The sequence below is a fragment of the Mastigoproctus giganteus genome, chromosome 3 (assembly GCF_048544385.1).
Source record: "Mastigoproctus giganteus isolate SK-2022 chromosome 3, ASM4854438v1, whole genome shotgun sequence".
NCBI lineage: Eukaryota > Metazoa > Arthropoda > Arachnida > Uropygi > Thelyphonidae > Mastigoproctus > Mastigoproctus giganteus.
The window spans coordinates 171681554-171703888 of record NC_143577.1 but is presented as its reverse complement, the minus strand read 5'-3'; the positions used below and the strand labels follow the sequence as shown (position 1 = coordinate 171703888).

Sequence of the window (22335 nt, the reverse complement as noted above, 5' to 3'; positions counted from 1 at the left end):
TATTCAAGGCTTTATACATCTCAATCAGATTACCTTGCAGGTGCCTAGTTTACAAACACTGTAATTTTCAAAACTTAAGCCTTTCTTCATAAGAGAACCCTTTGTTCCATTCACTTATCTAGCTTACTGCCAGATTTTTACCCTCCTTTGTACTCGTTCCAACAGCTCTACATCCTTCTTAAAACGAGGCCTCCAGACCTGTATACAGTACTCAAGGTGTGGCCTGAGCATTGCCTTATACAAGGGGATAATCACCTCCTTATCCCTGCTAGAAAAATTCCTGAATATCATTGACAAGACGCCAGGAGTTACTCTTGCACACTGTCTGCTCTGCTCAGAAATATTCATATCTGCCTGTACAATTACCCCCAGGTCCTTTCATACTCTACCACTGTCAGTGTAATACCACACAGCTGATACATTACTCTGGGGTTACTGCTTCCCATATGCAGTACTTTACATTTGTCAATGTTAAACTTCATTTGCCACCTCTCAGCCAACCTGCTCAACTTTTCTATATCCTGTTGCAGCAGCATACTGTCATTAGTGTGATCAACAGCTTGCTAACCGTCATATCATCTTCAAACTTGGACATTAAGCCTGATATACCATCATCAATATCATTAATAAATACAGAAAACAACAATAGACCCATCACTGAACCCTTGGGTACTCCACTAATAACATTAGTCATTGATGAGCAGTGTCCATTGATTACCACTCTCTGTCTTCTCCCACTCAACCATCACTTTATCCATAGCTGTAATTTGCCTCAAATGTCGCACTGCTCCATTTTGTGCAGCAGTCTTCCATGTGCAACAGTATCAAAAGCCTTTCTAAGATTCAAATATATGATATCAAAATTATTCTTTGCATCCAGTTCCTTTGTTACCACATTATAGTGTCCAATCAAATTGGTCAGACAAGACTTTCCCCTACTGTGTTTGAATTATTACTGCTGTCTTGTCTAGATGATCATGCAATGCTTCTTTAACGAGTGATACCATTATTTTCCCTGGCACAATAATTAAACTAATAGGTCTGTAATTACTTGTGTCTCCCTTTGATCCTCCTTTGTGGATTGGGTCACATTTGCCCATCTCATGTACAAATCTCCATGGGTACCTCCCCTGAGTCCAAGGAAGCTCTCATAATAATGGCTAAGGGTTTGCTTACTTCCTTTGCTGCCTTCTTTAATATAGCTAGATAGATTCCATCCACCCCAGGTGCCTTTCTTATGTTTATCTTCAAAAATTATTCCTCCACATTACTCTCAGTTATTACAAGATTATCTAGCTTACTGCCAGAGTTTAATACACCTCTGGCATTCCCCTTTCTGAATAAGTCCTCATTTGTGAATGTAGATGCATAATATTCATTTAGTTTGTTAGCTACCTGAGCAGGATCATCAACAGTTGAACCATCAATATCAAGTGGACCAATCTGATTCATCCCCTTCCTTCTAGAGTTTACATAAGTAAAGAACTCTTTGCTGTTTTTGTTTGCATCCTTTGCCAGATATTTCTTGTAATCTGCCTTTGGCTGTCTAACCTCCTTTGTGACTTGGTTACAGACCAGCTTATATCTGTCATAGGCTTCCGTGTCACCTGTTAATTTATATGTGTTCCATGCATTTTTATTCTCTGCCACATGTCTAATTAGTTCATTTGACGTCCACTTAGACCTAAATCTTGAACATATTTCTTAGTTGGTATGAAAAGCCTAGTAACTTCCAAGAGTAATTCTTTGAATGCTTCCCATTTTGAATTTGCTGTTGGTAACATCATCAGTTGGTCCCACTGTATAGAATTTAAATACTGTCTCACACTACCGTAGTCACCTTTATGAAAGCAAAAACCCTTCTCTTTACTCCTGATGGTAATTACTGCTTTGAGTAAATTCCACTTCAGCACACTGTGATCACTGCCACCTAGTGGTTCCTTTATCTGCAGATTCTTAATACACGAATAATCACTGCTGATAATCAGATCAGGAGTATTACTCCCTCCAGTTGCCTCCCGAACATGCTGTTGTAGAAAACAGTTATCCATTAAATCCACAAAAGCCTTGCTAGTGTGTGAGTGACCAACCCACAGATTCCAGTCAATATCTGGGAAATTAAATGCCCCCATTATAAGACACTCTGATTTACTGGCCCACTCTGTTTCTCTGTACAGTTGTTTATTATACTCATTAGAGTCATTAGGCCTATAGCACACTCCTACTCTCAATTTTGATCTCCCAATGCTTATGTCACACCAAACTGACTCGACACTGCACTGTCCAGCCATGTCAACTGGCTGTACTTCCTTGGATTTTTCAAACTCCTTGAAATTAAAGCTGTTCCACAATTATGGGTTTCCAGCTTCCGTACAAATAGACAAGAAGAGGTAGTTCTGGCCAGAGCCTGAACAGGCCACACTCATCTGACTCATCTGTTCCTATTATCAGGAACAGAAGTACCTGTACACCACACTTTACGCACTGCCATAGACCACAGTAAAACATATACTTGTTGAATATGCAATGTATGTAAAAACTCCCATCTAATTTCATTCACATTGTTTCAAACTTACAGGAATTGTCACTTGGCCATATCATAGGCGAAAAATCAAACCTTACAGAATTTTTCACTTTCTTGAAAAAAATCGAGGCAGAGTTAGGTGGGTCGGAAAACTGCTAGCTTGGGGGGATATACAGACTAATAGATTAACAGTAGCCGCTGGCAGAGCTGAAAGAGATTCTTGCACTGCTTCTATTGAAATGCAATTTAGCACTAACAGAAGCATGGAAAGCAAGGCAATGGAGATTTCCAGAACTGCTGGGAGTCATGGTGGTATAAGTAAATACATGGGCTGTGTTAGGGTAATTAAGAGTAAAAACAGGTGCATGTATACTTGTGTGTACATCAATACTATGAGTATAGTTAATAAATTTGATGAGCTTGACATGCTAGTCTCGACATCAAAGGCGGATATTGTTGGGATATCAGAGGCATGGTGTCACACAGACATAAGCAGTCAGAATTAGAATTTGGGGAGAACATAAGTGCTGGGAAAGGAAAAATGAGAGTAGGCGTGTGTTATAAGCCTAATAAATCTGATGAGTATAATAAACAACTGTACAAAGAAATAGAGTGAGCCACTGAATCAGAGTGTCTTATAATGGGGAATTTTTATTTCCCAGAGATTTACTGGAATTTGTGGGTTGGTCACTCACATACTTGCAAGGTTTTGTGGATTTATTGGATAATTGTTTTCTACAGCAGAATGTTCGGGAGGCAACTAGAGAGAGTAATACTCTTGATCTGATTATCAGTAGTGATTCTTCATGCATTAAGAATCTGCAGATAAAGGAACCACTAGGTAGCAGTGATCACAGTGTGCTGAAGTGCAATTTACTCAAAGACGTAACTACCATCAGGCGTAAAGGGAAGGGTTTTTGCTTTCATAAAGGTGACTACGGTGGTTTGAGACAATATTTAATTCTACACGTTTGGACCAACTGATGATGTTACCAACAGGATATTCAAAGTGGAAAGCATTCAAAGAAATAATCTTGGAAGCTACTAGGCTTTTCATACCAACTAAGAAATATTGTTCAAAATTTAGGCCTAAATGGATGTCAGATGAACTAATTAGACATGTGGCAGAGAAGAAATATGCATGGGATACAGATAAATTAACAGGTGACACGGAAACCTATGATAGATATAATACAAAGCGTGTATAGTCTGTAACCAAGTCACAACGAAGGTTAGGCAAATTATGAGAAATCTTTGGAAAAGGATGCAAAGATAAACAGCAAAGAGTTCTTTACTTCTGTAAACTCTAGAAAGAAGGGGATGAATCAGATTGATCCTCTTGATATCGATGGTTCAACTGTTGATGATCCTGCTCAGGTAGCTAACAAACTAAATGAATATTATGCATCTACATTCACAAATGAGGACTTATTCAGGAAGGGGAATGCCAGAGGTGTATTAAACTCTGGCAGTACGCTCAGTGGTGAAAACTGTGAATATTTTAACATAAACTCGCAGTTTTTCCAACTTTCTATTGAGTAAATTTGATCGGTCACAGAAGTGATGTCATCCGCGGCTTCCACCAGAGGCGCTTCCCACGCTTGCACTACTAGTAGTGTGATTAGAGCGCGCATGATGCATTTTTCGTGACCGTTATGATAACTCGAGTCAGAGGGGGATTGAGAGGGGTGGACAGACATGGCTTGTTATCCCTTAACCATGTGTATAAGCGAATGTGTAAAACGTTTCTAGGTCTTTCTAAAAAAAGCAAAAAATCTTGTAAACCTGGTCGTCATGCCTCGCCTTATGATGATAACTGGATATGACAGCATCTGAAGTTCTAACTTTTTAGGATTTTTGAATTGAATTGTATGATGTCACAATCATACTTTCTGAAGTTACTAATGCAGTAAGTATGATTGCAACAATACAAATATTTGTCAACAATTTCTTTTTTCGTCTCGCATTTTCGTTACATTCCATTGTTACGTAACCCTTACATCTGTACATCAATCGATGCTGTTTTACAGAGACATTTAAATAAGTTGCAATTGCAAGTATACATCTCTTACTTTAGTTATCATAAATCCATTGTATCTTATCTTCCAGAAATTATGAAAATCTGTGAATGATCAATAAAATAATTACAATAAAAAAGCTCTTATTTCATAATCAATATATACAAATCAAAATATCTAAAAGAAACGCAAAGGATGTTTCGCATAAACCATCTACTGTGCATGCTCAGCACATATGCAACTTTTTTTTTTCTTTCTTTTTTTAACAACTAGGGAAATATAATGGATACATATTTTTCATGATAAAATTTTAATATTGCAAATAAAAAATAACATGAAATATTTCCCATAGCACAAATAACATAAAAACTATCACAAAACATTCCACAATATAAAAACAAATATTACATAAAAAACAAGCTTTCTAGGAAAAGTACACAAAAAAATCACAGATTACATGAAAAAAAATTATTCACAAATATTCAAGAAAAATCTATTCTAAAAATTGCCTTATACAATTTACGGCTTAGGTAAAGAAAGCCAACACGAGAACGACGAGAAACGTTGGATAACTTATGGGGAAAATTAGTTTCCCGACACCAGATTCTAGCGCTGCTCGCTCGATAACCAGACAGTAGATGTTATCGGTCTGGAGCCAAAATCGAGAAGCAGATATTGATTGACAAGTAGGCGTGGCAAACGAGGAAATAATTTGTGGTAGGGGCGACAAACGACAAGCTTCTGTGTAGTCATTGGTTGGCATTATTGTGTATTTATGAGTAAAGAATGGTGCATAATAGTTTTGTGATGAACAATAAATAGGTAATAGCAGCAATGAATCTTTTAAAGATGGAAGAAATTTGGAAGGAAAATAAAATGTTGGTTCATTTTTTGATGAAATCTAAATAAAAGTTTCGTTCCATTCATTTTTATGTTCTTCATTATTAAAAGCAGATTTTTGGAATTCGTGAGTGTATTTACTATATTGTTCATTTAGGTTTGGTTACGAAAAAGGAAAAGGTTTCTTTATTTTTTGTTATAGTTCGTAACCTAACCTTTTATCACAATTAGGGCATATTATTGAACAAGAAAATAAAAATAACAGTTCTAAAAAAAATTTATTTTTTTATGAATGTATTTCTAAATATGACTGTGATTCTAAAGAAAGAAAGTTAAGTTACCCCCTCCTCTTCGGGAAGGATTCAAGCTACCATGGGATTTAAGTGGAGGTAACCTGATCTTTTTTTCACCATTATGGAAAGCATTCATTGGGGAATATGCGACTAGTGCAAGTTACCATTAGTGCTTTTGAGTGCTACTAAACCAATGTTATCATGTTTGTGTTCACGCACCAATCAGAACATCATTTGCCAAGCCTACCTGTCAATCAATATATCGTTCTCGACTTTGCTCCAGACCGATAACACCTACCATCTGTTTACCGAGCGAGCAGTGCTAGAGTGCCGTATTGGGAAACTAATTTTCCGCGTAAGTTATATGGCTTTTCTCATCGTTCTCATGTTGGCTTTCTTTACCTTTATCCAATTTACTTCTTCATTAATATTTGTTGTCGATCTTCTGCTTTGCTCAGTAGCTGAGCGATGATTACAGAGGAATGATTTGATTTAACGACCCGGATCAAATTGAAGCAATAGTTTTCCATTTAGATATATGGTCATCATAATCTACAACATGTTTAATTTACATAATATTATTCATTATGCTGAAAACTCACTGAGATTCAGCACTGCTAATCATAATGGTTTCAAAGATATTTTCTAGCTTTCTTAATTGAAAAGATAATTTCACTTGATTTTAAAGATAAACTGTCTTCAACAAAATCTCTAAAATCATTAATTTTTATTTCCTATTTTATCACCGTCTTGCCACCGAGACAAACGTTTTTTCACATTCCACGATTTTGAGTAGCATATTTTTAAAATTTCTTTCAATGGTATCGTTATTTTCTTTATTTAATATAAAATTGCCCTATTGCATTAGTAACTTATCCTTTAAGGATAAAACAATGCATTTAATAACTTGTCGTGGGGTAATTTTTTACTTTCGATTTTGATTCCTTCAACATGCTCTCAATTTTAGTTTCATAATTTCCTTCAGAAATTTTCAAATTAGCAATAACATTGATTTTTTTTTTTTTCTTGATAGTTCGAATAAATAATTTATATGCTTTTACCATTGTCATTCTCTAAAGCTTCTGAAAGGTAAGAGAGCTCCTGCAGGATGTCAATCATTAGTGCTAAATGGTTAAGAAATTCCAAATTTAAAAGTCGATTTAATAATCCAGAATATTTAACTTGGAACAGAATTGGAACAGGACCAGGGTATGTCTGCCAGGGGCAAAGGTCGATGACGTTGTAGAGCGGATATCATCTTTTAAGGGCACAAAAGGTGATATAGTTGTACACGTTGGCACTAATGATATTAAGAGTAGGAGACCGGCGGAATTACTTAACAAGTACAGGTCACTGTTGAAAACAAGCCTTGAATTAGGGTTGAATTAGAAAGTGTCTGCAATTCTGCCCAGACACGAAAGGAGGGAGTATATGATGAGAGCCCTGTCGATCATTTCGGCCCTGGAAAGATTGTGCAAGGCTCAAGGGGTAGAATTTTTTTCAGCTTGGTCTGTACTTGTTAACAGGAGAAACTGCTTCTACAGGGATGGGATACACTTAAATAGAAAAGGTGCAAGAATGTTTGCTGATGCTATCGAGGCAGAGTTAGGTGGGTCGGAAAACTGCTAGATTGGGGGGATACAAGGACTAATAGATTAATAGTATCCACTGGCAGAGGTGAAAGTGATTCTTGCACTGCTTCTACTGGAATGAGCCACAGCCTGGAAAATAAGATGCAGGATATTTCAGACACTGCTGGGAATCATTGGGGTACAAGTAAACACATGGGTTCTGTTAGGGTAGCTAAGAAAAAGAACAGGTGCATGTATACTTGCGTGTACACCAATGCTAGGAGTTTAGTAAATAAATTTAATGAATTTGAGGTATTGCTCAAAACATCAAAGGCAGATATTGTGAGGATTTCAGAGACGTGGTGTCACACAGATATAAGGAATGCAGGACTGGAATTTGGAGAGTACAATGTCTACAGAAGGGATAGACACGATAGGAAGGGAGGAGGGGTTATGCTGTTAGTTAAGAAATACATAAAATCCAAGGAAGTGAAGCCAGTCGACATTGCTGGACAGAGCAGTGTCGAGTCAGTTTGGTGTGACATAAGCATTGGGAGATCAAAATTGAGAGTAGGAGTGTGCTGTAGGCCTAATGACTCTGATGAGTATAATAAGAAATTGTACAGGGAAATAGAGTGGGCCAGTAAATCAGAGAGTCTTATAATGGGGGATTTTAATTTCCCAGATATTGACTGGAATTTGGGGGCTGGTCACTCACACACTACCAAGGCTTTTGTGGATTTATTGGATGATTGTTTTCTACATCAGCATGTTCGTGAGGCAACAAGAGGGAGCAATACTCTTGATCTGATTATCAGTAGTGATTCTTCATGCATTAAGAATCTGCAGATAAATGAACCACTAGGTGGCAGTGATCACAGTGTGTTGAAGTGGGATTTATTCAACGAGGTAACTACCATCAGAGGTAAAGGGAAGGGTTATTGCTTTCGTAAAGGCGACTACGATGGACTGAGACAGTATTTAAATTCTATACAGTGCGACCAACTGATGATGTTACCAACAGCAAATTCAAAATGGGAAGCATTCAAAGAACTTATCTTGGAAGCTACTAGGCTTTACATACCAACTAAGAAATATTGTTCAAGGTTTAGGCCTAAATGGATGTCAGATGAACTAATGAGACATATGACAGAGAAGAAAAATGCATGGGATACATACAAATTAACACGTGACACAGAAGCCTATGATAGATACAAGTTGATCTGTAACCAAGTTACAAAGGAGGTTAGGCAGGCGAAGGCAGATTACGAGAAATCTTTGGCTAGGGATGCAAAGAAAAACAGCAAAGAGTTCTTTACTTATGTAAACTCTAGAAGGAAGGGGATGAATCAGATTGGTCCACTTGATATCGATGGTTCAACTGTTGATAATCCTGCTCAGGCAGCTAACAAACTAAATTAATATTTTGCATCGACATTCATAACAACCATGAGGAGTTATTCAGTGAGGGGAATGCCAGAGGTGTATTCAACTCTGGCAGTAAACTAGAGAAACTTGTAATAACTGAGAGTAAAGTGGAGGAGAAATTGTTGAAGATAAATACAAGAAAGGCACCCGGGGTGGATGGGATCTATCCAGTTATATTAAAGGAGGCAGCAAAGGAAGTAAGCAAACCCTTAGCCATAATTATGAGAGCTTCCTTGGACTCAGCAGAAGTACCCATGGACTGGAGATGTGCAAATGTGACCCCAATTCACAAAGGAGGATCAAAGGGCGACACAAGTAATTATAGACCTGTTAGTTTAACTTCTGTTCCCGAAAAATTAATGGAGGCACTGGTTAAAGAAGCACTGCAGGATCATCTAGACAAGACTTCAGTTATAGCTCAGACACAGCATGGTTTTGTTAAGGGGAAGTCTTGCCTGACCAATTTGATTGGATACTGTGATGCAGTCACAAAAGAACTGGATGCAGGGAATAACTTTGATATTATATACTTGGATCTTAGAAAGGCTTTTGATACTGTTGCACATGGAAGACTGCTGCGCAAAGTGGAGCAGTGTGGCATTGGAGGCAAATTGCTGCTATGGATAAAGGGGCGGTTGAGGGGCAGAAGGCAGAGAGTGGTAATCAATGGACACTGCTCATCGTGGACTAATATTATTAGTGGAGTCCCTCAGGGTTCAGTATTGGGTCCATTATTGTTTTCTGTATTTATAAATGATATTGATGATGGTATATCAAGCTTAATGTCCAAGTGTGCAGACGATACGAAGGTTGGCAGGGTTGTCAAGGACAGTACTGACACTATGCTACTGCAACAGGATCTGGAAAGGTTGAGCAGATGGGCTGAGAGGTGGCAAATGAAGTTTAACATTGACAAATATAAAGTACTACATATGGGAAACAGCAATCCCAGAGCAACCCCAGTATCAACTCTGTGGTACTACACTGACAGTGGTAGAGAATGAAAGGGACCTGGGGGTGGTTGTGCAGGCAGATATGAAGTTTTCTGAGCAGTGCAGATAGGCTGCAAGAGTAGCTCATGGTGTATTGTCGATGGTATATAGGAATTTTTCTAGCAGGGATAAGGAGGTGATTATTCCCTTGTATAAGGCAATGGTCGGGCCACACCTAGAGTACTGTATACAGGTCTGGAGGCCTCATTTCAAGAAGGATGTAGAGATGCTGGAACGAGTACAGAGAAGGGCAACAAGATTGGTGAATGGAACAAAAGGATGCTCTTACGAAGAAAGGCTTAAGATTTGCAAATTACAGTGTCTGGAGACTAGGCACCAGCGAGGTGATCTGATAGAGGTGTATAAAGCCTTGAATGGTTTAAGCATGCTCAATGCTGATGGGATTCTTCCTCTTGCTCAGAATAATCACCTGAGAGGGCATAAATTCAAATTGAGGAAAGACAGATGTAGGATAGACGTGAGGAAATTTGCCTTTAGCCAGCGGGTGGTTGGTTGGTGGAACAGACTTCCATCCATTGTCGTGGAGGTTGATAGCCTGAATAAGTTTAAGGCTCAGCTGGACAGGTATTTCGAACGAACAGAGGGGTGAAGTGGAAGTGGGAATTTTTTATTTATTTGTTTATTTTTTTTTTTTTTTTTGGCTGATGCTGCATAAGCTTGCTTTCTTGCATCAAATGCCTCTACTAATGCTAATGCTAACTTCTGATTCAAAATATTTGCACAAAGCGGGATAATTCCTCCAACCCACGATTGCCGTCCACAAGCTACAAGCTGCTCATCGTTGCCCGAACACACGACCGATCTTTATAGTTTCCAGATCATGTTCTTTAGCAATCATCCTTAATTCACGGTAGTTTTTTGGAGATTGGTAAAAAATTTTTTTTTTTTTATAATTATTGCCTGTAGGGCATTATATTTTAGAACATTTTCTACACACTGAAAGGCTGGACAAAGTTTCAAAATCTGCCGAGATTTCATCTTCGTAATGTTTATATATTTTAGTTGCCTCAACCCCCCCCCCCAAAGTTGGTACTCTCACTAGTTCTTTGAATACAGTGCAAAATGTCGGAATCACACGGATATTCAGCTATTGTGACCATGTAAACATAGACAGGAGAAATTTACTGAAATGCATGGATCACTCACTTCTCCGAAAAACATGCCCGTTTGTCAGAGTAAAGGGGAACCACAACACAGGTTGACCAGAGGCTATAATCCATGTCGAGAATCTTCTTAATCCTCTGACTAGCTATGGAAAGCATATTGACTAGCATGACTTCTCGGTATGTGACTGCATAGGTTTTACTGACACCACTAACATTCTGAAACGCTATTCCCTTTCTCCCTTAATTTTCACTTTCTAATTACCTAAATTGCTTAAAGGCCAGAGGTGAGAACAATGCATACAGAGTTGTCTCTTCTAATCCGTTTGTTACATGGAAATTTTCTTCGTTCAACAGAAATTATTTTAAATGTAATTACGAAGGGGAATCACAAAAATTTGCTATAAAGAATTTCATTAAACAGAGATCCGACTGTAATTAAATAAAAATTTTAAAATGCATAAATGATTGAATGCACTATTAAAATGCTGGGAATGGGTCCCCGCGCACCCCACTGTAGTTTTGGTTCCGGATACTCAATAATTGCATTCAGGATTTCATTTGTAAAATAAATGATCATCTCAATAATGGGCTCGCAAATTTTCAAAAAAAAAACCAATGGGCTCTCACGAGCCCACTATAGCTCACCGCTGAGTATGCAAGTAAGCAAACCCTTAGCCATAATTATGACAGGGTACCTCCCCTGAGTCCAAGGAAGCTTGGACTGAGGTACCCATGGACTGAAAATGTGCTAATGTGACCCCAATCCACAAAGGAGGATCAAAGGGAGACACAGGTAATTACAGACCTGTTAGTTTAACTTTGGTTCCAGGGAAATTAATGAAGTCACTTTTTAAAGAAGCATTGCAGGATCATCTAGACAAGACTTCAGTTATAGCTCGGACACGGCATGGGTTTGTTAAGGGGAAGTCTTGTCTGACCAATTTCATTGGATACTATGATGTAATCACAAAGGAACTGGATGCAAAGAATAATATTGATATCATATATTTGGATCTTAGAAAGCCTTTTGATACTGTTGCACATGAAAGACTGCTGCACAAATTGCTGCTGTGGATAAAGTGGTGGTTGAGTGGGAGAAGCTAGAGAGTGGTAATAAATGGACACTGCTCTTTGTGGACTAATGTTATTAATGGAGTCCCCCAGGGTTCAGTGTTGGATCCATTGTTGTTTTCTGTATTTATTGATGATGGTATATATCAGGCTTAATGTCCAAGTTTGTACATGATACGAAGGTCGACAAGTTGTTAGTCACACTAATGACAGTACGCTGCTGCAACAGGATATAGAAAAGTTGAGCAGGTTGGCTGAGAGGTGGCAACTGAAGTTTAACATTGAAAAATATAAAGTACTGCATATGGGAAGCAATAACTCCAGAGTAACGTATCAGCTGTGTGGTATTACTGACAGTGGTAGAGTGAAAAGGACCTGGGGGTAATTGTGCAGGCAGATATGAAGTTTTCTGTGCAGTGCAGACGGTGTGCAAGAGTAACTCATGATGTCTTGTCAATGATATTCAGGAATTTTTCTAGCAGGGATAAGGAGGTGATTATCCCCTTGTATAAGGCAATAGTCAGGCCACACCTTGAGTACTGTATTACAGGTCTGGAGGCCTCATTTTAAGAAGGACGTAGAGCTGCTAGAACAAGTACAGAGAAGGGCAACAAGATTAGTGAATTTGCCTTTAGCTAGCAGGTCTTTGGTTGCTGGAACAAACTTCCATCTGTCATTATAGAAGTTGATAGCTTAAACAGATTAAAGGGAAAACTAGACAAACATTTGGAGTGGGTGGATGAGTGAAATGAGAAGGGGGTGTGTGTTTTTTTTTTTTTTTTTGGCTGATGCTATATAAGCTTGCTTTCTTGCATCATGTGCCCTTGCTAATGCTAAATAGGTTTATATGACTTTCTAACTTCATCTAAAGATGCCAACACATATAGTATTAACTACACTGATAGGTGCAATATGGCCCAAGTGGCACCAGAAAAATCCAAGTACAACAACTACTAATGATATGTTTCTTGCAAATGAACGATGAACAGACACAATTTGGCCTTAGTAGCCATTGTGTCGTTAAACCCAATACCAACAACAACAATTATCTGAAAAAAGATCTAAATCTAAACACAAATATACATGGCCTTATTTCTAATCTTACTAGCATCTATTTTCACTTACAGACTGTCAAACTTCCATTTACTTTTTGTAACCCAATTATTGCATGCCCCAACTGCAGTTCATCTCATTGTTCTGTTTATTCACCGTTTGATTCCATTCACTTTAAATGGTAATGGACATATGCACTTGTGCATATGTCCCTTCTGATATTCACTGACAAACATGTAGTATTTGTATTTGATCTTCTCTGGACTTAAAATCTCTCGTAAAATTTCTCATTTATCCCTTCAATTTCTGTGTTTTCTGGAACATTCTTCCTTCACATGTATTTCCTTAAATTTATAATCTACAGAAATTCAAATCTAATTTCAACAAGTACCTTCTGTCTTCTCAACCTTTAACCCATGCATGGCACCAAGGTTCTAATACCTCCTGCTTGTGGTTTTCATAAAACAAAAAAAAAATAATAATAATAAAAAGTGCGGCTAAGGAAAGTTGCTTAAAATAATTTGACATCTTTCTCTTGCAAAATGCCCATTTCTATACTGAGAGCTGTTTGCCGTCCCTGTGATTGGAGGGACAATAAATATAATGAACCTTCTCTCATCATTTCTTTATGAGAGAATTGAAATAATAGTTATTGTAATTCCATTTGATTATTGATTCTTTTCTTTAATATTAGAAATGTTATATTTCTAATATTAGCATTTCTTTAATATTAGCATTTTAGAAATGAAATGTATTGCAAATGTGATAAAATTACTTTTGTTTTCTAGGGTCTTGAAAAATTAAGAGAAGAATTTGAAGAAAAGTATGCCAAATTATTGCAAGAATATGAAAAAAATTCCTGTATGTTTCTCTCTTTAGAAGAATCATCAGAAAATACAAAATTATGAGATAGACTGGTAGGTGGCAAATTATTTTGGATTTATTCTAATTAGAGCTGTTTTTCATTTTAGTTAGTGGTGATGGGTATATAACTAGTTAATAATGCCTTTAAGCTTTTTAAATGGTGTTTTTTTTTTTTTTTATTATTATACAATTGCTCAAGTTGTATAATAAAAATCTGAACGCTTATCTGAAATGAAGGGTAATCCCCCCCCCCCTCCCAGTTCAGATAAGGAATTTATCACAACTGGCAGTTTGTCAAACATTTCACTGCACTATATGTTTTATTCCTGCTGTCAGAGTTTATTCCAAATGGCATTATTTACAGATGTTCCATTGGCAAAATCAAAGCAGATGTGAACAGAGAACACATTGGTAACCTGCTCTAACAGGAAAATGTTGAAGACGATTAAAGAGACCTGGTTTACTGCTAGTGACTGACTTTTATTCCTATATGCAGGTCCTTTGGCTGGTCAAAATTTGTAAACTAGATCAAGAAGAATCCCCATCACAAACCCTCAATCTAGTGTTTGTGATGGACATCCTTCCACTTGGAATACTAAAGTAATAATAAATCTGATATTTGGGTCAAATTTTGGCAAAGTCCAGTCATTCTTTGAAAATTGAATCCTTGTGTCTTCATATTGCCCCAATGTGCAAGATCCATTTTGTTTTATTAATTCAACTTGAACTGAATGACTCAGTAAAAAAGTGCCTGTTCAGAAGTCTAGGCTATGATTTATGTTCCCAAGGTGCATGGTGCTTCCTTCCTCAACTGATTACATCACATGAATTTAACCATTAATTCTTATAACTCTTGTACTCCCTTAACAGCATTGTGACCAAGGTAAGTGCTTCAGTTGCAGTATTCTTATCTCTTGTTTGTTATATGGCTTAACAATAAGAATCAACATTAATGGCATTTCACATCCTTTAAAAACCATACAGAACTGACCCCACTCTACCCAACTGCCATGGTGGCAGACCTGGCAATATGGTAGTTTCACTGGTCTGGAGTCCTGTCAGACAATTCTAGAGGTATTTTTCTAATGTTTGCCATAAGCATAACCATGCAGAATACTTTAATATGAATGGAGGATAGAAATAGATTTAAACAATAACTGAAAAGAGCAATGATTACAGTAAATGACATACGTTTACGTTTAAAATAGTATAGATTACTTGTATTTGATTTTGATTATGGTTCAGAAAGCCACTCCATGGTGATAGAGAATCATGTCCTCAGTAATAAGGATTGGACTTATGTTCAACTTTGAGACAACTGCCATTAATCATGGCTCTGCTTAAGTTGCTAATATCTTTTTAAATTGTATGGCATCATCTGAATAGTCAATCTGCTATACATTTAAAAATCTGAGACTCTGCCAGGTCAGCTGTTTCAAAACTTATCAGCTGGTAGGTGGTCTCTAGTAGAAAATGTATCAAATTATGAATAATAAAATACAGGGTGTATGAGAATTATCTTTACAACTTTACTTTGAAATAACTTTATTGAAAGACTTATAATTAATTAGGCAACATTTAACAGAGAAAATTTCAGTTTTTTTTCTGAAAGTCACAAACACTCAATGTGGACACCATTAGTCTGGCACAAAATATCCAAAAGATATTCCAATTCATGCCATGTATGCTGCAACATGTTTGTGTTAACGTTTTCAACTGTGATTCTTTCCTTCCAAAGAATTCGTTAATGTCAGCCACTATCTGGCGATCTAGGCAGCCAAGGTATGGGACCACCATGACCAATACATTGGTTTAGGAATTTCTCATTGAGAGACTCACGCACAATGAAGCCCCAATGTGGCTGGGTGCCATCTTGCTGGAAGAAAAAACCAGGCTGCAGTCCTTCTAGCTGTGGAGACAAAGTTTTCCAGCTTGTCTAGGTAGATGTTAGAGTTGATTTGATGAAGAAAAAGGTTCCAATCACACGATCATGAAACAGGCCACACCATATATTAACTTTGGGGCTGTCTCAATGTGCTCTGACGTGTGGGTTTTCTGATCCCCAGATTCGTACGTTTTGTTTGTTAACTGTCCCTGAAATGAGGCTTTATTAGCATTAGTAGAGGCATTTGATGCAAGAAAGCAAGCTTATGCAGCATCAGCCAAAAAAAAAAAAAAAAAACCCACTTCCACTTCACCCCTCTGTTCATTCAAAATACCTGTCCAGCTGAGCCTTAAACTTATTTAGGCTATCAACCTCCACTACAAGGGATGGAAGTCTGTTCCACCAACCAACCACCCGCTGGCTAAAGGCAAATTTCCGCACGTCTATCCTACATCTGTCTTTCCTCAATTTGAATTTATGCCCTCTCAGGTGATTATTCTGAGCTATAGGAAGAATCCCATCAGCATTGAGCATGCTCAAACCATTCAAGGCTTTATACTCCTCTATCAGATCACCTCGCTGGTGCCTAGTCTCCAGACACTGTAATTTGCAAAACTTAAGCCTTTCTTCGTAAGAGCACCCCTTTGTTCCATTCACTAATCTTGTTGCCCTTCTCTGTACTCGTTCCAGCAGCGGTACATCCTTCTTGAAATGAGGCCTCCAGACCTGTATACAGTACTCTAGGTGTGGCCTGACCATTGCCTTATACAAGGGAATAATCACCTCCTTATCCCTGCTGGAAAAATTCCTGTATATCATTGACAATACTCCATTAGCTACTCTTGCAGCCCATCTGCACTGCTCAGAGAACTTCATATCTGCCTGCACAACCACCCCCAAGTCCCTTTCATTCTCTACCACTGTCAGTGTAGTAACACAGAGTTGATACGTTGCTCTGGGGTTGCTGTTTCCCATGTGTAGTACTTTACATTTGTCAATGTTAAACTTCATTTGCGACCTCTCAGCCCATCTGCTCAACCTTTCCAGATCCTGTTGCAGCAGCATAGTGTCAGTAGTGTCCTTGACAACCCTGATAACCTTTGTATCGTCTGCAAACTTGGACATTAAGCTTGATATACCATCATCAAAATCATTTATGAATACAGAAAACAATAATGGACCCAACACTGAGCCCTGAGGGACTCCACTAATAACATTAGTCCACGATGAGCAGTGTCCATTGATTACCACTCTCTGTCTTCTCCCCCTCAACCACCCCTTTATCCATAGCAGCAATTTGCCTCCAATGTCACACTGCTCCAATTTGTGTAGCAGTCTTCCATGTGCAACAGTATCAAAAGCCTTTCTAAGATCCAAGTATATAATATCAAAGCTATTCCCTGCATCCAATTCTTTTGTGACTGCATCATAGTATCCAATCAAATTGGTCAGGCAAGACTTCCCCTTAACAAAACCATGCTGTGTCCGAGCTATAACTGAAGTCTTGTCTAAATGATCCTGCAGTGCTTCTTTAACCAGTGCCTCCATTAATTTTCCTGGAACAGAAGTTAAGCTCACAGGTCTATAATTACTTGTGTCAGCCTTTGATCCTCCTTTGTGAATTGGGGTCACATTTGCACATTTCCAGTCTATGGGTACCTCCCCTGAGTCCAAGGAAGCTCTCATAATTATGGCTAAGGGTTTGCTTACTTCCTTTGCTGCCTCCTTTAATATAACTGGATAGATCCCATCCACCCCGGGTGCCTTTCTTGTGTTTATCTTCAACAATTTCTCCTCCACTTTACTCCCAGTTATTTCAAGATTCTGTAGCTTACTGCTAGAGTTGAATACACTTCTGGCATTCCCCTCGCTGAATAACTCCTCATGTGTGAATGTCGATGCAAAATATTAGCATTAGCATTAGCATTAGTAGAGGCATATGATGCAAGAAAGCAAGCTTATTCAGCATCAGCCAAAAAAAACACACCACTCCCATTTCACTCCTCCAATCGCTCGAAATACCTGTCCAGTTGAGCCTTAAATTTGTTTAGGCTATCAACTTCAACAACAAGTGATGGAAGTCGGTTCCACCAACCAACCACCCGCTGGCCAAAGGCAAATTTCCGCACATCTATCCGACATCCGTCCTTCCTCAATTTGAATTTATGCCCTCTGAGCTGATTATTCTGAGCAAGATGAAGAATCCCATTGGCATTGAGCATGCTCAAACCATTCAAAGCCTTATACACCTCTATCAGATCACCTCGCCGGTGCCTAGTCTCCAGACTCTGTAATTTGCAAAACTTATGCCTTTCTTCGTAAGATCAACCCTTTATTCATTTCACTAATCTTGTTGCCCTTCTCTGTACCCGTTCCAGCAGCTCAACATTCTTCTTGAAATGAGGCCTCCAGACCTGTATACAGTACTCAAGATGTGGCCTAACCATTGCCTTATACAAGGGAATAATCACCTCCTTATCCCTGCTAGAAAAATTCCTGTATATCATTCACAAGACACCATGAGCTACTCTTGCAGCTCATCTGCACTGCTCAGAGAACTTCATATCTGCCTGCACAATTACCCCCAGGTCCTTTTCATTCTCCACCACTGTCAGTGTAGTACCACAGTGTTGATACGTTGCTCTGGGGTTACTGTTTCCCATATGTAGTACTTTACATTTGTCAATGTTAAACTTCATTTGCCACCTCTCAGCCCATCTGTTCAACCTTTTCAGATCCTGTTGCAGCAGCATAGCGTCAGTGGTGTCCTTAACAACCCTGCCAACCTTTGTATCGTCTGCAAATTTGGACATTAAACTTGATATCCCATCATCAATATCATTCATAAACACCGAAAACAACAACGGACCCAACACTGAACCCTGAGGAACTCCACCAATAACATTAGTCCACGTTGAGCATTGTCCATTGATTACCACTCTCTGTCTTCTGCCACTCAACCATCCCCTTATCCATAGCAGCAATTTGCCTCCAATGCCACATTGCTCCAATTTGTGCAGCATTCTTCCATGTGCAACAGTATCAAAAACCTTTCTAAGATCCAAATATATAATATCAAAGTTATTCCCTGCATCCAGTTCTTTTGTGACTACATCATAGTATCCAATCAAATTGGTCAGGCAAGACCTGCCCTTAACAAAACCATGCTGCATCTGAGCTATAACTGAATTCTTGTCTAGATGATCCTGCAGTGCTTCTTTAACCAGTGCCTCCATTAATTTACCTGGAACAGAAGTTAAACTAACAGGTCTATAATTACTTGTGTCAGCCTTTGATCCTCCTTTGTGAATTGGGGTTACATTTGCACATCTCCAGTCTAAGGGTATCTCCCCTGAGTCCAAAGAAGCTCTCATAATTATGGCTAGGGGTTTGCTTACCTCCTTTGCTGCCTCCTTTAATATAACTGGATAGATCCCATCCACCCCAGGTGCCTTTTTTATGTTTATCCTCAACAATCTCTCCTCCACTTTCCTCTCAGTTATTACAAAATCATCCAGCTCACTGCCAATGTTTATTTTACCTACATCATTCTCCTTCCTGAATAACTCCTCATGCGTGAATGTAGATGTAAAATACTCGTTTAGATTGTTACCCACCTGAGCAGGATCCTCAACTGTTGAACCATCAATATCCAGTGGACCAATTTGATTCATCCCTTTCCTTCTTGAGTTTAAATAGGTAAAGAACTCTTTTCTGTTTTTCTTTGCATCCTTTGCCAAGGATTTTTCGTAGTCTGCCTTTGCCTGCCTAATCTCCTTTGTGACTTGGTTACAGACCAACTTATATCTATCATAGGCTTCCATGTCACCCATTAATTTGTATGTATCCCATGCATATTTCTTCTCTGCCACATGTCTCATTAGTTCATCTGACAACCATTTAGGCCTAAACCTTGAACAATATTTCTTAGTTGGTATGTAAAGCCTGGTAGCCTCCAAGATTAGTTCCTTGAATGCTTCCCATTTTGAGTTTGCTGTTGGTAACATCATCAGTTGGTCCCACTGTATAGAATTTAAATACTGTCTCAGACCATCATAGTTGCCTTTACGAAAACAAAAACCCTTCCCTTTACCTCTGATGGTAGTTACCTCCTTGAATAAATCCCACTTCAACACACTGTGATCACTGCCACCTAGTGGTTCATTTATCTGCAGATTCTTAATGCATGAAGAATCACTACTGATAATCAGATCAAGAGTATTGCTCCCTCTTGTTGCCTCACGAACATGCTGATGTAGAAAACAATCATCCAATAAATCCACAAAAGCCTTGCTAGTGAGTGACCAACCCACAAATTCCAGTCAATATCTGGGAAATTAAAATCCCCCATTATAAGACTCTCTGATTTACTGGCCCACTCTATTTCCCTGTACAATATCTTATTATACTCATCAGAGTCATTAGGTCTATAGCACACTCCTACTCTCAATTTTGATTTCCTTATGCTTATGTCACACCAAACTGACTTGACACTGCCCTGTCCATCGATGTCGACTGGCTTCACTTCCTTGGACTTTATGTGTTTCTTAACTAATAGCATAACCCCTCCTCCCCTCCTGTCCTGTCTATCCTTTCTATACACATTGTATTCCCCAAATTCCAGTTCCGCCTTCCTTATATCTGTGTGACACCACGTCTCTGAAATCCTCACAATATCTGCCTTTGATGTTTTGAGCAATACCTCAAATTCATCAAAAATATTTACCAAACTCCTAGCATTGGTGTACACGCAGGTATACATGCACCTGTTTCTATTCTTGGCTACCCTAACACAACCCATGTGTTTACTTGTACCGCAATGACTCCCAGCAGTCTCTGAAATATCCTGCATCTTGTTTTTCAGGCTTCTGCTCATTTGAATGGAAGCAGTGCAAGAATCACTTCCACCTCTGCCAGTGGCTACTGTTAATCTATTAGTCCTTGTATCCCCCCAACTAGCAGTTTTCCGACCCACCTAACTCTGCCTCGACAGCATCAGCAAAAATTCTTGCACCCTTTCTATTTAAGTGCATCCCATCCCATCCCTGTAGAAGCAATCTCTCCTGTTAACAAGTACAGTCCAGGCTGAAAAAAGTCTACCCCTTGAGCCTTGCACAATCCCTCCAGGGCCGAATTGATCGACAAGGCTCTCATCATATACTCCCTCCTATCGTGTCTGGGCAGAATTGCAGACACTTTCAAATTCAACCTTAATTCACGACTTTTTTTCAACAGTGACCTGTACTTGCTAAGTAATTCCGCCGGTCTCCTACTCTTAATATCATTAGTGCCAACGTGTACAACTATATCATCTTTTGTGCCCTTAAAAGATGATATCCGCTCTACAATGTCATCAACCTTTGCCCCTGGCAGACATACCCTGGTCCTATTCCACCTATCCTTTTTGCAAAGCATGTTCCCCGCTTCCCTGACAATAGAGTCACCAACAACTACTAGTTCCTGTGGGACCAGCGCATTCTGCCTAGGGGGCTGCCTCTGTGTTGCCTGATGACCAAGTGCAAGCACTGCCGTTGATGTGGGCGGCTGAGAGCTTGATGGGCCCTCAATTTATTTCCTTCGAGGGCATCCACCCTGTCCTTCAAGCTCTCATAAAGGCCCATAACAACGCTGAGTTGTCGCCTGATTTCCTTGCACTCCTTACATCGTGCATACACAAAGACATCCCCCTTGGCAGTATCATGTCCCGTACCCGACTGCTCAGCAAACAGTGCGTTTTAAAAGACTGTGATTCAGAGGGCAATTGCCCCCCTCAGTTCTCCCCTGAACCACAGCACTCCCATTAGCTTGAGCCTTTTGCTTTGCTGCTCTGGTCTGAGTCATGATTTCGATTTAATGCATTAAAATTTCAAAACAAAATTAAATCCTTAAGTTATATCCCAAAACAGTTATATGTATTAATTATTTGTTACGATTAAGTCGTTATATATATAGAGTTAAAAGTACAATTTAATTGACAATAAAGTTTATCAAGATTAATAGATTTACTGATTAATTGACAATATTATATTATGCACTATACTACACTAAGGTTATGCTATCGTGTAAAAATGGAGGGAATTCACGAACGGTACTTAACACGTGGATTTGATACAGTTACCGATACTAAGTAATACCTACAAAATCTCTGTCTAAGTTAAACTTTAAACTAAGTATTGTAACTAGGAATATAAAGCTACTCTAGAAATAAGTTAATATGACAATTTAAGCTAATAAATCAGAAAATAAATCAGGAAAAACTTCTCTGTTCCAAGAGCTTCAAAGAGCTTCGTCCACACAGGCTACTCTCGTGCCCAGACCCTAACAAACTAAATATTCATTTAGTTTGTTAGCTACCTGAGCAGGATCATCAACAGTTGACCCATCAGTATCAAGGGGACCAATCTGATTCATCCCCTTCCTTCTAGAGTTTACATAAGTAAAGAACTCTTTGCTGTTTTTCTTTGCATACCTTGCCAAGGATTTCTCGTAATCTGCCTTCGCCTGCCTAACCTCCTTTGTAACTTGGTTGCATATCAACTTGTATGCATTTTTCTTCTCTGCCATATGCCTCATTAGTTCATCTGACATCCATTTTGGCCTAAACCTTGAACAATATTTCTTAGTTGGTATGTAAAGCCTAGTAGCTTCCAATATAAGTTCTTTGAATGC

The 22335-nt window shown here is 38.7% G+C and overlaps 1 protein-coding gene across 3 annotated transcripts in view; it reads left to right on the top strand.

Moving 5' to 3' along the window:
* The window catches only part of LOC150088410 (1-phosphatidylinositol 4,5-bisphosphate phosphodiesterase classes I and II-like), a 1046313-nt gene that overhangs the window by 1013030 nt on the left and 10948 nt on the right, over positions 1 to 22335 (top strand). For 2 of the 3 annotated variants that reach the window (XM_090369498.1, XM_090369497.1), the window contains exon 34: positions 13706 to 13834. In XM_090369498.1, the coding sequence (XP_090225624.1) occupies positions 13706 to 13825 (120 nt within the window). In that variant the 3' untranslated portion in view covers positions 13826 to 13834. Of the gene's footprint in view, positions 1 to 13705; positions 13835 to 22335 lie in introns of those variants that run through there. The other variant, XM_090369499.1, reaches the window with a different exon arrangement.